The following is a 17,671-nucleotide window of genomic DNA, read 5'->3' as shown; positions in this document are numbered from 1 at the left end:
CATCACTTTTTTTTTACTTCACATGCTCCTGCTGTTGCGTTCCATCAAAATATATTTTATCCACTTGGTGTATTTAACATAGATTGCTTTCTCTGCACAATATGTACTGCCAAACCTATTTAAACAGTATGTGCAGTCACTGATAGTGCTTGGGAAGCGATATCTGCACCTATTAGTTCCACTACTGCTATGCATTCTTATTACTTTCAGTCAGAAGGACTACACCAACTAGCATCAGTGTAACATGCTTTTGTCAGCGGGAAACAGTAATTCACTTTAGTGATAATATGTGACATTAAAACTGTTGGGCCCTTGTAGTACCGTAATGATATAAATCCCCCCCCACCTGCGCGCGTGCACGCACACGCCAGGAAAATAGAGGAAGGTGCTCAGTACATTCATCTGAAACAGCATTTACAGTACTTCCTAAATGATATTTTAAAACAATAGTCATTATCTAAAGATGACATATATTCAGGTGTTTAAGTATTTCATGTTAAACTTTGCTCAAAAAATACTGTAATTAGACAGAGAGAGGGGAGTGCACCTATATGATGAGTGAAAGTGACAGAATTCGAGTCACATTAGGAAGAACTTAGTACAAAATCGAATTTTAAGTTTTCCACAGTTTCCTTCAATCAATTAAGGCATGTGCCAGAATGTCTTGTTTGAAAAGGACATTGCTACTTTCATTCCCATTGCTTACCTATCCCTGCTTTTGCTGATCTCTCCACTACCAAGACATCGTCTTTCCTTGCCAGACTGATTGAGAATAATGAGGACTGATGATTATTTTGCTTTAAATTATTCTTCTGCTTGCTACCCTGGCCACCATATCCTTACATAAGTAGTCAGCCATAGAGTGAAAAGCTAACCTTGAAAGCCGTGTTAAGTAGTCGGCACAGATGTTGGGGAATGTCCTAATTTCTCCAAATCATGTGCAAGAGCTGGTTGAAAGACAGGTCCTTTACATGTGCCTTCCACCCCCAATCTTCTCAAATGAAGAGGCAACTGTTATAGCCACACGTACCAATTCCACTGCAACTAGTGCACACCATTTTATGTGGATATGGCCACAAACTATATATTGAAATGAATGTTCACTGCTAAACTGTCAACAAAGGCCAACTATAGCACTGAGTGGTAAAGCATGCTATGTTTAATTTCACAAACCTGTAACACTACTGTTCTACATAGTGGAGGAGGAAAGAAAATCATTGTTTTTCTGATCCCTCTGACTTCTTGTGTCCCACCACTTTGACTGTTTGCATCCTACAGGCCTGCAATGTGACTGACTCTGTAAAAAGAACTTTGCCCAAGTATTAAGCATGTATCTCTCATGTAGCAAGCTTATATAACAAATTATTGTTAAAATCAGTAGTAATGGTATTGAAACAATCTAGTTTCCTCTTAACATATTTAGTTATAGCTAGACCAGCTTCACCGCAGTATGGTGCGTGTGTGCAAACCCCCCCCCCCCCACGCACGCACGCACGCACACACAGAGAGAGAGAGAGAGAGAGAGAGAGAGAGAGAGAGAGAGAGAGAGGGGGGGGGGGGGGCTTGAGAAGTTGTTGGATCAAAGGGGTGCAAGATTTGGAGAGGTGTAATTTGATTTGGTTTGATTTAATCAGAGAAACAAAGCAGCAGTGGGCTTATTCTCCTGTTGCCTGCACTGAAACTTAAGTTTATTGTGCAGTACTGCATAATTCCCTTTTCTCCTAGTAAAGCCAACCAGTGCCCTTGAATAGTAGTAGGTATCTTTTTATCTAGGTCTCTTCAAGAATTAGTGACGCAGATATTTTGTCTTCTGGCCTCTTAATATTAAATGTGAGGCAGTTTATCCCCCTCGCCACATAGTCTACACTTCTGGGCTTCTTACTCTTATTTCCATCTTGTATAGATGTTTATGGTTCCCACGGCTTTTCATTAAACTCACCCTGAGTTTAATCTGCCTCCTTTTAAAGCCCAAGATTACATAACTTCTCTGTAAATGTGGCTTCAGCATCATTAGCTCACCATGTTTTTGTTTCCAGATTTTAGTCCAAAGTTTTGTGTACTGCCTTCTGATCCAGCCATGTAGTTCAGATTTCATTATTGCCTTTGTGATATTTAGGGCAAGTTTGGGTCCAACAAATGGCATTGTTGCTCTTTCTTTTCTGTCAGCTTGTTCGTTACCATTAATACCTGAATGATTAAGGACCCAAAGCCAATTTATGCTTTTGCTTTCCCTAGCTTCACAGGAGTTTGTTGCAATCTATGTTGATCCTTGATCTCATTTCAAGGCCTGATGCAGATTTCAGAATTTCACATCCCATTATAATCTAGTGGCACCATGTGCTAGATTCTGTCGGTCAGCTTCCGTGCCAAGAGTATAAATGCTCTCACATAAGACTTATAACACTGCAACAGCATTTACGTAGCTTTTACTATGAAATACCAAATTTGGTTTATTACGTATTATGCCCCAACAGAACAAACTAGTCCTGTCACAGAAAAGCCACGTATAACACTCCACTCTGCTACTGTTATACCATAACCTTAAAGTTGGAATCAGGTTGTGAAATAACACTATCTTGTTAAAGCAACTATGGTATAAAGTGACAGAGCAGTGTTACCCTCTGAGAGGAATTTTGTTATGTTGACCGTGTTGTGCCTAACAGAAGTGGCTTGAACAGTAACAAACAAAATTTTGCCTATCTGCACCGTTTAACTGATAATGGAAAACGGTCGCCAGCCTAACTAGGCAAAAGAATGATTAACATTCTCGTTGAAGAAAATAGTTATTAGTAATTTTAACGGATAAACACAACCTATATTGGCCACACGCGAGTGCAATGAACTCTGACACACTCATGTATTTACGGTAAGATTGAAACTAACAGTTGGAGCAGCACAAACTATTTGCAAAATTATAACAGCTACTGAAACACACTATTACTTTCAGGGCTTACACAAAGTGAATGGTCTTTATAACATTACTATTAATATGCACTTCTAATACACAAGGTAGACAAACACTTGGCAAACATGAGTAACGTTTCACAACTGCAGCTTTCCCACTTTTACTACAGCGAAACACAATACTGACCAAATTGCAAGAAACTGACTCATCTTTTAGAATTTACTACAGACAACAATGTGATCATTTGCTTTATAAGCTTCAGTCTTAAGAACTTTTAATTTGAAGTTGGCAACAACACATTAATAAGCAGTTTTAGTAGGAAAATTATTTTCAGCAAACAATATTTACTTTAACTCACTCTCTTGCCACATTAACTTTAACTTTCTTTTTTTACTAAGTTAAAGAGGCATTAATTAGCATAACATTGGTCATAAAAGTTCTTTCAGTAGGGACACTCGGTGATTACTTTAGTTCAAACGGGAAGGAACCTGAGAGGTGTTATGATGAGGAGGAAAATCAGGGTTGGTACATAAATTCAGATATAAATTACCTTATATTTGAGCACAATAACACATCCATTAAGCTGATCCTTCACTGTACATCATAATAGTATTACGTTACAGTGATTGCGCAACGTGGTGGCAACTGCATGTTGGTAGGTGGATTCGCAGACTGAATTGCTGGACTCTGTCATTTCTTGGTGGCGACGACAGATACAAATTCCAGAATAGTTCCAGCTATTTATCAATCCATCCGAGGCATTGGAAAGTAGCAGGAAAAGCCTCTCTCGGAACCAGCACCATATGCATCTTTTACATGGCAATGCACGGACTCGTAGCTCGTCCCCGACTGACTATCAGTTCCACCTTTTCCACCTAGGCCAACCACATTTTGCGCGCGCTACACAGTTCCGTTCCTGAGGCGAACCACACTACACCTCTTATACACAGAATACTAAGAGCCCTAAGTGAGGATCAGCAATTTACATAACAGCAACCAATCATTTTAAACAAAACAGAACATTTGCACATATAGACATTTCTACAAAAAATTATTCACACAAAATTACAATTGTATACAGTAAGTTTTGTTCCCTCCAAATGGGACAAAGAATATAAATTGCAGATACACTACATCGCATAGAATCAGACCATGACTCAAAGTTTGTACAAAGAAAGGAGTATACAATTTTGTGTTATCGATTCAATGAAACAATATTTACAAAAGCTCAGCAATGTAACATTAAATGAAACAAAAGCAAAATAAATCAGTACAGCATTAGAGCTATGGTGTTACAGACTGATATGACTTGTACTCTCCTGCTGTTCACCCAACTGGTAATTGACTTGTTAGTCCCTATAACAGCCCTACCCATGTCATCTTGCTTGTTACCTGGTAGTCGTGTAAGCATCTTAACTGTAAATCCTGCTCTAGATACCCTGCCTGTGCCAAGAATGGGATGGCCCATGAGAACAGTTATGTGCACAGTGAACTGACTTCTAACTTTAGTCCAGTGTTTCATTTTTTACCAGCAAAACATAACAGAAGGATCTTAAGTAACTGTTTTGTCAAGAGTCGTGTGGTCAGAACTCGTAGAGGTGGAAGATTTGCCATCCAGAAGGGATTAGGATCTTCCCCTCCATGTGAGGTTAATTTACTATCTGATAGTTGATTTTATCACCATTAGGTATGGTACTATTGGAAATGTTTTGCCTTTGTCTTTTTCTTATCTCTGAAATTACTTACCTACCTATTTATTGGATGACCTACAGTTTATCATACATGCCAAACCATGGCACAGCAAATATTTGGCAAAGAAGTGATAGGTGCCAGAAAAATAAGTCCTGAGACTGACTCAGGTTTGTAGAGACCATTTGATTTAAAGTCAGATTTACACTTGCTTAACCAAAGGAATTTTTGCGGCCTTTCATTTTCTTTTGTCCAGGTTTTAATTTCATTTTCTTGCCCTACATACTCTTTATAGATTGAGTTTTCAATCCTTTTTCCTGTCTAGTGATTTGAACTCTTATCTATAAAATTATCTACAGAAAATTAGAGAAACTTTTGGAGAAAAGAGATTCATTTGCATGAGTATCAAGATCTCAGATGGAAACCCAGTTCTAAGCAAAGAAGGGAAAGCAGAAATGTGGCAGGAGTATATAGAGAGTCTATACAAGGGTGATGTTCTTGAAGGCAATATTATGGAAATGGAAGAGGAGGTAGATTAAGATGAAATGGGAGATATGATACTGCGTGAAGAGTTTGACAGAGCACTGAAACACCTAAGTCGAAACAAGGTCCCGGGAGTAGACAACATTCCACTAAAACTACTGACAGCCTTGGGAGAGCCAGGCCTAACAAAACTGTACCATCTAGTGAGCAAGATGCATTGGACAGGCGAAATACCCTCAGACTTCAAGGAGGATATAATTCCAATCCCAAGAAAGCATGTGTTGCCAGATGTGAAAATTACTGAACTATCAGTTTAATAAGTCACAGCTGCATACTACTAACACGAATTCTTTACAGACGAATGGAAAAACTGGTAGAAGCTGACCTGGGGGGAAGATCAGTTTGGATTCCATAGAAATGTTGGAACACGTGAGGCAATACTGACCTTACGACTTATCTTAGAAGATAGATTAAGGAAAGGCAAACCTACATTTCTAGCATTTGTAGACTTAGAGAAAGCTTTTGGCAATGTTGACTGGAACACTCTCTTTCAAATTCTGAAGGTAGCAGGGGTAAAATAAAGGGAGCGAAAGGCTATTTACAATTAATACAGATACCAGATGGCAGTTATAAGAATCGAGGGGCATGGAAGGGAAGCAGTGGTTGGGAAGGGAGTGAGACAGGGTTGTAGCCTCTCCCCGATGTTATTCAATCTGAATATTGAGCAAGCAGTAAAGAAAACAAAAGAAAAATTCGGAGTAGGAATTAAAATCCATGGAGAAGAAATAAAAATTTCGAGGTTCACCGATGACATTGTAATTCTGTCAGACAGCAAAGGACCTGGAAGAGCAGCTGAACGGAGTGGACAGTGTCTTGAAAGGAAGATATAAGATGAACATCAACAAAAGCAAAATGAGGATAATGGAATGTAGTCAAATTAAATTGGGTGATGCTGAGGTAATTAGATTAGGAAATGAGATGCTTAAAGCAGTAAATGAGTTTTGCCATTTGGGGAGCAAAATAACTGATGATGGTCGAAGTAGAGAGGATATAAAATGTAGACTGGCAATGGCAAGGAAAGCGTTTAAGAGAAATTTGTTAACTTCGAGTATAGATTTAAGTGTCGGGAAGTCCTTTCTGAAAGTATTTGTATGGAGTGTAGCCATGTATGGAAGTGAAACGTGGATGATAAATAGTTTAGATAAGAAGAGAATAGAAGCTTTCGAAATGTGATGCTACAGAAGAATGGTGAAGATTAGATGGGTAGATCACATAACTAATGAGGAGGTATTGAATAGAATTGGGGAGAAGATAAATTTGTGGCTCAACTTGACTAGAAGAAGGGATTGCTTGGTAGGGCATATTCTGAGGCATCAAGGGATCACCAATTTAGTATTTGAGGGCAGCATGGAGGGTAAAAATCCTAGAGGGAGACCAAGAGATGAATACGCTAAACAGACTCAGAAGGATGTAGGTTGCAGTAGGTACTGGGAGATGAAGCTTGCATAGGATAGAGTAGCATGCAGAGATGCATCAAACCAGTCTCTGGACTGAAGACCATAACAACAAAAAATTGATATTTACCTTATTGCTTAAAAGATCAAAGGGTAACAAAAACAATATTCAGTCCTCATTGATTTTCTTGTCAGTGAGATTTTAAACTCTTAAAAAACTTTAAATACACATGTGAGACCTTTTTAAATACAGATGTGAGACCTAGGAATTGCTGAGATTATATGGCTGGGGTTGTGCATGAGCATAAGCTAATAAAAGAAGTGAATTTTGATGCAATGGGTTAGATGTTGTGTGTGACATTGACTGCTGAAGAAAATGAGAATATAAGTGATGGAATACAACAGTTTTAAGAAGTGGAAAGATGTAAGACAGTGAAGATGGATAACAGTAGAAATGTATTATAGAACTCTTACTTGTCTTTGTTAACTTTCAAGAATAAATCTTTTATAGAGGATGATAGAAGATCATTGTCTGTGTTCCTGTCTTATTGTCAATATAAGTTCTTATTGAGGGTTAATACAGTCTTTGCAGACAAGGATATCATTTTATAGTAAAGTAAAAATAAAAACTGATTAACAACATAGATACTATAAGGTATTCAGTTTGTTTTCATTTCATAAGTTTAAAATACTGCAGTGTAGTGGTAAAGGAATCCAATAATATAATCTTTATAGGTTCTAATTTTTCGTTCTTCATTGGCATTTTAGCGAGTGCTGTGGTGCAGTGATAGGTCAGTAGACTCGTATTTGGGAGGAAAAGTTTCCTTAAATCGCTCAAGGCAACTGCCAGGATGGTTTCTTCTGTGATACCCTTGTGCTCCTGCTTCAACTGTGATACCCTTGTGCTCCTGCTTCAACAGTTTGGTTTTAACTACCGAGGGAGTGTTTAGCTCTAATGACCATTCTTTCGTTGTCATTGTATGTTCTTTTCCTCACTTCATGTGAATTTGGACTGCCTTTAGAAAAATGTGAAGCACCCAGAAGAGGAAAGGAAACAAATTGAAACTTCACAGGTTGTGAGAGTGTGTGATTTTATTTCAGTGATACAAAATCAAGTCAAATTTACAGATAACTTGGCAATATGAGCCCACTTACACTGAGGCCGTACACCACTTCTGGCCTAGATAATGCGCGTTGACACTTGGGAAGGGTGTCATAAAGCCATTGCATCCTCTTCTGAGGAAAGTCTGCCTACACCTGTTGTAACTGGTCCATTTTATCATAGATACTGGCACTGCGATCGAGTTGGCATCGAAGCTAATCCCACACCTGATATCCAAGACAGATCCGGGAACCTCGCTGGCCATGGGACTACTTTAACATCACACAGTAAATTCATAGAGGCACCTGCCATATGGGTACAAGCAGTATCCTGTTGAAAAATGTTAGCACATTACTGTTACATAAGTGGTAACACTAAATGATGCAGGGTATCCATGACAAACCATTGTGCCATGAGAGTTCCTCATTACTACCAGCCATGACAGGAATTCATACCCGGTGGCACCCAGCACCTTGATGCCAGTAGTAACATTGCTGTGTCTCTCCAAAACAAAGGAAGAATGGGATCTCTCTCCGTTACACTATCAGACAAAGGTCATCCAGGAAATGCAGAACTGTAATTCTTCGCTGAACACAATGCAGTACCATTCATCAGTAGTCCATGCTTCCCGCAGATGACAGCACTCCAAACGCAATCTTTTGTCTTGTAGTGTTAACACACACTACATGTGGAGTGGTAAGCAGAGTTGTGAAAGGGTTAAGATGTGCCTAGTGCAAAATATGGCAATCTCCCCTTGTAGTGGTCAGAAGAGGTTGACTAGAACCTTGACAAACAAGTATGCCTGTTCTTATGTTTCCATGCAGTTCAATGTTGGGCGACTTTCACCTGAATGCCTCATAAATCTGGATATTGCATGATTCAACCACAGCCCAAATGGAGGCCCACAATGAGGGCCCCTTTCAAGCTCTGTCAGGAGCTGATAACACTGTCTCACTTGAGTATGGGACATCTCCATGTCCTTCATTGATTATGCAACACCTCGTGCTGTTCACACCCCTTGTGTGCCATTCTAGGCATGGTAACAATACTAAACAAAAACTACATTAATGCATTCTGATGGCCATTCCACTTGTCATAGAGAATTACAGGTATTGATCATTAACGTACCAACCCCCCCCCCCCCTCCCACCAGTGGATTGTATGTATAAAAAGTTACACTGAGATCCAGCTATGTCTTCTGGGTGCTCCTCTTTTTTTTGTGAGGCAATGCGTGCGTGCGTGTGCATATTTTTTTTTTACCCTTCATTATGCTATTTGTTGTTCTATGCACTGAGCACTGTCATTCAGAGTTCAGCAGTTTTGGTAAATTTTAATATGTAAGTCAGAAGTAGAATAGAAGGTTGTTACATACTTGAACAACAGCACAACTTTAAATACAGATCTACAAACACACTAAAAATTGCAAAGCTTGTGTTACTGCAAAGAGTTGGCTCTGGTGAAGATATTTCAATCCTAAATGATCTCACTTTGTTATTTCATATTAGAACTTGCTGAATGCTTCTCTTACTCTCTAAGCAAATTTTGAGGTATGTTATATTTTAGTAGAAAGGACTTCCTGGATTAGGCATCTCTCTATCCAATCCAGGAAATTTGTTGAGCAAGGTAAAATGGGGTAAGAGAGTAGACTCATATTCAGAGGACAACAACTCAAATCACCATACAGGCATCCATATTTAAATTTGTCTTGACTTCCCTAAACTGTTTAAGACAAATACCGGGATGCTTCCTTCGAAAGAGCACAGCCAATTGCCTTTCCCATCCTCCAATCAGAGCGTATGCTCCAGATCTTATCACTTCATCATTAATTCTAATCCAATGTTTTTTTATTAATTTATTTTTCAAATGATAACTGAAGGAGACCCTGAAGTATTAGTGTAAGATCAGAGAAATGGTCCCCACATCAGAGGATCTTGAAATTCTCATGATCAACTGTTGAAGCTATTAAGACATTATGCCAGTTTTAAACTCTCCTAAACAGTACTGGGATTCACATAGTACTATACATCTAACTAAAAGCAAAAATTGAAAGAAGTTGTATTTTTGGAGTATATCCAGGAGGATGTATCAAGAAGAAAAGCTAATGGGGAAATTGGGGCAGTGTATTTGGCCTAGTAGGCAAGAAATTCATATGCAGAGGGATGTAAATTGAAATTGCAGTTGAGATCATTTAATTTGGACTCAGTATAAAGGATGAACATAAATTTATAATCAGATTCTTCTATTGACCATCCTATCTATCCCAAGATGAAACTGAAAATATTAGTAACAACATTAGCTCACTGGTTTATTTGTTTCCCAGTCATAACATTATCATTGGAGGAGACTTCAGTCATCTAACAATCGAGTGGGATGATTATTTTTGTAAGTGGTGGGCCTGTCAAGGTATCCTGTGGAATGATACTAAATACCTTCTCAGAAAACTCTCTAGAACGGATAGTTCAGAAGTCCATTGATGATAGAAATATATTAGACCTAACAGCAACAAATAGACCTGATGCACTTGAAATTTTCCACATTAAAACTGGATCAGTGATTATGATGCAGTCATAGCAACAATGGAGGAGGCCAGTTTTAAAACAGAAAAAAAGTTTATGAATATGGTAAACTAGGCAGAGGCAGTGGTGTCATATCTCAAGGAGGAACTCTAAAGCTTTAGCTCTGGGCAGGTGCATGGAGAGGAACTGTGACGTAATATGAGAAGAATAGTTAGCCAAGCATGGGATAGATTGATACCTACAAATGATGATGGTGTGAGAGAGCTTTTTTGGCGCACAGGCTCAGGTAATGAAAATTCTGAAGAAACTTCGACAACTGCAGAATAGGTTAGAAAACAAAATGTAGAGGGATAGATGCCAGCTGAAACATATTTGCCTGTCAAGAGCAATGTGTGAAGCCTTCAACCACTACCGTAGCAGAATCTTACTGAAATACCTCTTTCAGAACCCAAGGAAAATCTGATCTTACGTTGAGGCTGTCAGTGGCACCAAAGTTAGTGTCTAGAAACTCATGGATTACACAGAAGTTGGAAATTAAGGGGAGCAAAGCAGAAGTAGAAATACTTAATTCTACATTCAAATGTTCCTTTATAAACAGAGATTCAGGAATACTGCCCCAATGTAATTGTAGCAACACTACAAAGATGAGTTGTATAAGTACAGCGTCAGTGGCACTGAGAAATATCTAAAATCACTAAAAATGAAAAAGTTACAAGGACCCAATGGAATTCCTGTCAGATCCTCTGCAGAATTAGCAGCCTAATTTGCCCACTTCGTAACCATGATATACCATTGATCACTCAACAAAAACTGTACCTATTTGTTGGAGGAAATAACAGCTCACACTTATCTACAAGAAGGGTAGCAGAAATTACCTGTAATATTAATGCTGATATTATTTCAATCCATCCTGTTGTAGACTCTTAGACGGAATTCTCAACTGAAACAAAGTGAGTATCTCAATGAGAAGACCTCCTTGTCAAACAGTAGTGATTCTGAAAGCATCAGTCCTGTGAAACACAACTTGTACTCAGACATCCTGAAAGCCATATTTCTCTACTTTGGAAAAGTTTTAAACTCCACACCATACTATTGCTTATTACTAGAAGTACAACCATATGCAAAGTCAAATTAAATTTGACTGGACTGAGGATTTATTGGCAGAGAAGATACAGCCTGTATCTTGAATGGAGAACTGTTATCAGGTGTAGAAATCACCTCAGGTATGGCCTGGGAGAATATATGGAGACTTTTGATGTTTATGTTGTATGTTAACAGCCTGGCAGACTATTAATATTAATCCCAAACTTCTGCAGTGATGCAGCTACCTACAATGAAATTCTATTTGAAAGCCGTACAAAGATCCAATCGGATTAACCTTTTGAGGTAATTTGAAGATCGGCAACTTGTTTTAAATGTTCAGAAATGTGACTCGTAAACTTCAGTTTCAGTGAGTCACATTTGGAAGCAGTCAAGTCAAATAAATGTCTGGCTATGAAATGTACTGATGCTTAGACACCATCACAGGCAAAGCAGGTGACAGACTGATTCATTGGTAGATCACTGGGAAAAAGTAGTCAGTTTACAAAGGAAATTGGTTACAACACAAATCTGTGACCCAGCCGAGAATAGTGCTCAATTGTGAGAGGCACATACCAGACAGTCCTAACCATGGTTATTGAAATTATATGATGCAGGGCAGCATGAATGGTCAAATGAATCCTGAAAGGGCCACATGTACACCCATACTCAGCGAACCACAGTGAAGCGTGTGGCAGAGGGTAATTCCCAATGTATCACATACACTGTGTGATCAACAGTATTCAGACATCTGTATGTAATGTGGAATTGACCACTGTACGAGGCAGGGAGTATTGTGTTGTCACTAGAAAAGCAGTAACACTAGAATGAGCCAGTAAGGAGAGCTCAGTAACTTCAAACATGAACTAGTCTTTGGATGTCGCCTGAATAACTCTAGCGGGGACATTCCAGCCCTTCCAAAGTTTCTCAAGTCTACTATTGGTTAAGTGATTGTGAAGTCAAATGGAAATGTAAAGGAACAACCACACCAATGCCAAGACCAGGCAGGTATTATGAATTGATGGAGAGGGACCTTTGACCATTGCAGAGGGTGGTTGTAAAGAATCTCATGAAATCACCATAAGGCATCACTCGTTAGCTCAAAAATGCCACCAGAAGCCAGCTAGCACAGTGACTGTGCATAGGAAGTTAAAAAGAATAGTGTATAATGGTCAAGCAGCTCCTCGTAAGTCACATGTTTCTGTAGTCAGTGCCGACTGGCATTTGAGATGGTGTAAAAGATGCCACTGGACAGTGAATTACTGGAAAGGAGTGATTTGGTGTGATGAATCATGCAATACTCTGTGTCAACCTGATGGAAGGGTTCCTATTTGCCATCACTTGCAGTGTCAAGAGTGAAGTGTGGAGACTGTATTGTTATATTTTGGAGGTGCTTTTTATGGTTAGGATTGGTCCCCATATTGTTATTAAGGAAACACTAAATATTGACACATTTTACAACATTGTGTACAGTAGAGGAACAGTTCAGAGAGATGATTGATAGTTTCAGGATGACAGTGCACCCTGTCACAAACAGCATGTGTGAAGCAATGGATTGGAGACAGCAACATTCCTGAAATGGACTGATGTGCCCAGTGTCTGGACCTGAACCCACTGGAACACATTGGGGATGAGTTAACATTTTCATCCCAGACCCCAGCATCCAACACCACACTACCTTCTCTGGTTTCAGCTGTTGAGGACGAATGGGATACTGTTCCTCCACAGACATTCAGGCACGTCATTAAAAGTGGCCCCAGCAGAGTTAAAGCCATCATAAAGGCAAAGGGTAGTGTCCACATACTTCGTATCAGACCGTGTATTAAGGTTTTTGCTCTTTCCATTCATGTATGGAGCATGGGAAGAACATCTGCTTAAATGCCTCTGTGAGCATTGTAATTAGTGTAATCTTGTTCTGCAGCAGAGGACTGTAGCATATTCCATGATTCCTCAATTAAAACCAAGTCTTCAAATTTAATAAGTAGGCTTTTTTAAGCATCTCTCTGTTCACATTTTTCAGCATTTTCCTAGAGCTCTTCCTAGTGCAAAAGAAAGATTGGACAAATTACAGTGCACACAGGGCTATTTCAGCTGTCATTCTTTTCTTGCTTCATATGTGAATGGAAGGCGCGTAAACCTTAATATGTGATACACTAGAAAGCACTGTCTGCCATGCACTTTACTGTGGTTTGCCGAGTATGGACAGAGATATATAAATTCATTTAACATTTTAAGTGACAATAGATCTTACTTCTGTTTCTCATTTTGCTATGTACTTCAGATTCCATTTTTTCCCCACCACCACAGTACATTTTAATTTCCACTGTCTGTACTTTTACAAATAAATTCATAATACTTTGTCAGCATGACCTGGAAGAATTCAGGATTCACACTCATAGCCGTGGAAGTTCAAAAACATAACAATTTTTTTAATATGTGAAATTTTATCATTTTTTTCACTTGATGTTGGTTTCATTTGTTGGTATAGTTATACTTTTCTTCATAAGTAAGAGTGTCTTCGATAAATTGAGCACAGCATTCAAACCACACTTACAGATGTGTGCTTGTTATTAAGGCTCCAGCCAACTATGCCTGATCACCACAAGATAGGATTGCCATATTGTGCACCAAGCACATAACCTCTTCATATCTGTCTACCATGCAAGAACAAATAATGGACATTCTGCAACATTCTGTGTCATCTCACACCAGTGATAAGATTAACAGCAGCCAAACTATGGAACTGCCATCCCATGCATAAGCTGCCATTAACACCGCAAGCAAATGTCTGATTTTGGAATGGTGCTGCGACCGAAAGCGTGGACTGGTAATCAATGGTGCTGCACTGTGTTCAACGATGAGTGGCAGTTCTACACTAGTCCAGATGACCGTCGTTGGCGGGCGTATTGGTGCATTGGGGAAGGTCCTTCTTCCAATGTGTTGGAGATGCACAGCAGTGTTACTACTGGCGTCATGGTCTCGGGAGCCATTGGGTATGAATTCAGGTGTCCGCTGGTAGTGATTGAGGGAACTCTTATGGCACAACAGTATGTCAAGGACATCCTGCATCCTCAAGTGTTACCGTTAATGCACTGCTATCCTGGTGCCATTTTTCAACAGGACATTGTTTGTCCACACGTGGCAAGTGTCTCCATGATTTTTCTGCATGATGTTGACTGAGGTATTCTGTGACCAGCATGGTCCTCAGATACTTACCTGATAGAATATGTGAGGGATCAACTCTGTCATGACAGTATTCAGGATATCAAGTCCATTTAACACAGTTGTGGACTAGGTTGCCTTGGGAGAGGACACAACAGCTTTGACACCCTTCCCAATGGAATTAATGTGTGCATCCAGGATAGAGGGGGTACAACATCATACAGAAAAGTGAACTCGTACTGCCAAGTTCTTTGTAACATCACATACCCTCTCAATCTGTGAAGTTTCGTTTTGTCATCTCCTCTCCTTCTGGGTTCTACATCCCTCCCCCCCAGGCAGTATATATTTTTGTAGGTAATGTCATTGTGAACTATAATAGTTCATATTTGAAGCTGTTTTTGGTTACTTTGCAAATAATATATTTATAGACATTTGGCGATTGACCTGTAACTTTCCAACTTCAGCTTCAAGTTGGACTGCCAGGGCCTGTGATCAGGTTTGAGATTTGGCCTACTCTCACCTAACCAGAACCTCCTCCCCCTTTCATTGCGTTTCACCCTTCTTATTTATATGTGTATCATTTTGCTCTAGTACGTAACAAAAATGAAACTAGCTTACCTTCACTAATTTTACTTTGTGATGTAATCATCAGTCAGTGCATACTTTAAAATTACTATATCTAGAGACAGTAGAGTGACCAAATAAAGTGTAAGTTTTTGTTTGTCTCGTTTAGATGAAATTTACTAAGACATAAAATAATAATTGCAAGTAAATTGATTTAGTTAGTGACAATATTATTAAGTACTTGAGAGCTTCTGAAATACCTTGGAGACTTAGTGTAAAGAATATTCATGTCCATTGTAAATGCAAAGACAAAGAAATTATATAAATCACTTGGGGAGAAAATTCACAAGGCTGAAATACATGTACCGTATCATCAGTTGTCAAGATTATTCTCAGTGTAGAGTCATCAACTATTTTGTGCAGGGGAAAAAAAGCTGTAGAAGGAAGTCATAGTTAAGTTTCCTTTCCTGCTATACGTCCGTCTCTCTCTCTCTCTCTCTCTCTCTCTCTCTCTCTCTCTCTCTCTCTCTCTCTCTCTCCCTCTCCCTCCATCCCCCCTCTCCCCCCCTTAACCATGGAACCTAGGTGAATTTCATGCATAATTTTTAAAACCATTTTACATGTCACCATTTAATCATGTTTTACCAGGTAAAAGGATTCACAGATGAATTGAAATGGCAAACATGCGGTATTAGTCTAAAATTGGCTCTCACTCATCAAGGAGTGACAATCTACAAAATATGAAAGTACTGTTTTGGATGCTATTAAACACAGTGGAACTCTTAATCATCCAAAACAGGCTGAACTGAGTTTCATTTTATGAAATCTTTAAGCCACATGTGATTTGACAGTATTGTATCCTTCACAGCAGGGTTTCTTTTTGTAAAGAGTATTTAATAACTGTATCTGTCACAGTTACTATGAAATTTCGTATGAGTGCCTGCCTTTGTCTGTAGGATGGACCAGGATGGAAGCCTCAACATTAGTTTTGATGAATGGAGGGATTTCCTTTTGTATGCTCCAAGCACTGACATCTTTGAGCTCATCAAGTATTGGAGACATGCTACGGTATGTAAATAATAATAATAGTAATGATAATAATGACCAACGTTTATCCTAGAGATCTATGAAATTGTAACACAACACAGTGAATCAGAGTGTAACACTGAATGCTAATAATGACATCGGCAAAAGTTTTCAAATGTAACTATCTGTTATATGATCCAGTTAAAATTTTTGACAGAATATTTCATTAAATACTTAAAAAGAATTGCAGTTTTTAGTGGTGTTATTTTTTCATTCATAAATTATATGGGGCTGATCGTGAAGTTTTAACTCGTGTATCAAACAATCTTGTATCACCAGTTTGTGTATAAGAATGTACGCATTTCTTTGAAAAGAACTACCGAGCGAGGTGGCGCAGTGGTTAAACACTGGACTTGCATTCGGGAGGACGACGGTTGAATCCCGCGTCCAGCCATCCTGATTTAGGTTTTCCGTGATTTCCCTAAATCGCTCCAGGCAAATGCCGGGATGGTTACTTTCAAAGCGCACGGCCGACTTCCTTCCCCGTCCTTCCCTAATCCAATGAGACCGATGACCTCACTGTCTGGTCTCCTTCCCCAAAAAAACAACTACTACTTTGAAAAGAATTATCAGATAGACTCTTCTGCGCAGGGCTAGTTTGAGAAAACTTTTCTATGCAAGTGACTTCTAATTTGGAGTCCCACCTCCTTCCCCCTGTTCCCTGTACACCTTCACCATTGCTAGATTTTTCTACGAATTGATACATGCTGTATACAAGTGTTTGCACTTTGGTGCTCCTAGTGCCCCTCTCAGCTTGGTGTCCCAAGCGGCCTCTACCAATTGTGACTCATTCTGCATAGAAATCTTAAAATTTTGGCACCCCTCTCAGCTTGCGCCCCCCGCTCTCCTGAAGTGGTGGCTTGTGGCAGTTGGACCTAGAACCTGCCCTGCTTCTGCCTACAGTACCCAGATGGTTATCAGTAGGATTAAATGGAGATGCAGAACTGCTCTGTTCTCTCAGGTTTGTTTATGTATGTGAAACACCTATCAATGTTAAGTTTCTCGCAAATAACAGGCACAGTGCAGGAGTCTTCAGTGGCACTTTGTCATATAAATGTTATTTAGTGTATTGTGTTGTATTCTCATTCTTTAGACATTGCTTATAAGCATTTTGTACTAAATGCTTATTGATCAAAATCATAAACATGGCTGCAAAACAGCACTTGTGTAATTCAGAATAGATTGAAAAATCAGCCAACCAGTTGCAAATAAAAGTGTATTATCCCTTGTGACTATGGTTTCAATAATTGTAAAAAAATATCTTCTGAAGAAAAAGATATTTTTGCAGATATTGAAACAATGGTCAAGGGATAATAAACCTTTCTTTGCAACTGGTTGGCTGATTTTTCAATTTATTTTGCTTACTGCCAATATACTTAGAACCCTTTGTGAAGCAAGAGAAGCACCGCATGTCAAACTGACTACACAAAGATTCTTTTTTTTTTTTTAATTTGTGCTGTCTAAATGCCCTATTCAAAGGTCATTTTGTATTGCTGAAATGCTTTTCACAATAAGATGGTGTAACTCTTCTTCGATGCCAGCTTTTATAATGTTGCCTATTCAGATTCGATTTGTCTTGTTATACTACCTCATAGAATTAAATGACAGTTGTGTGATGGAAACAAACAGA

At 39.0% G+C, this 17,671-nt stretch overlaps 1 protein-coding gene across 2 annotated transcripts in view; it reads left to right on the top strand.

The window, feature by feature from the left end:
- LOC126259885 (calcium-binding mitochondrial carrier protein SCaMC-2-B-like) overlaps nt 1-17,671 on the top strand; it is a 249,877-nt gene that overhangs the window by 90,779 nt on the left and 141,427 nt on the right. For both annotated transcript variants that reach the window (XM_049956957.1, XM_049956958.1), the window contains one exon: nt 15,912-16,023. In XM_049956957.1, the coding sequence (XP_049812914.1) occupies nt 15,912-16,023 (112 nt within the window). The remainder of the gene's footprint in view (nt 1-15,911; nt 16,024-17,671) is intronic.

The sequence above is a fragment of the Schistocerca nitens genome, chromosome 5, assembly GCF_023898315.1.
Source record: "Schistocerca nitens isolate TAMUIC-IGC-003100 chromosome 5, iqSchNite1.1, whole genome shotgun sequence".
NCBI classification, from domain to species: Eukaryota; Metazoa; Arthropoda; class Insecta; order Orthoptera; family Acrididae; genus Schistocerca; species Schistocerca nitens.
Note: the sequence above shows the minus strand (reverse complement) of the source record. Positions and strands in the feature narration are given on the sequence as shown.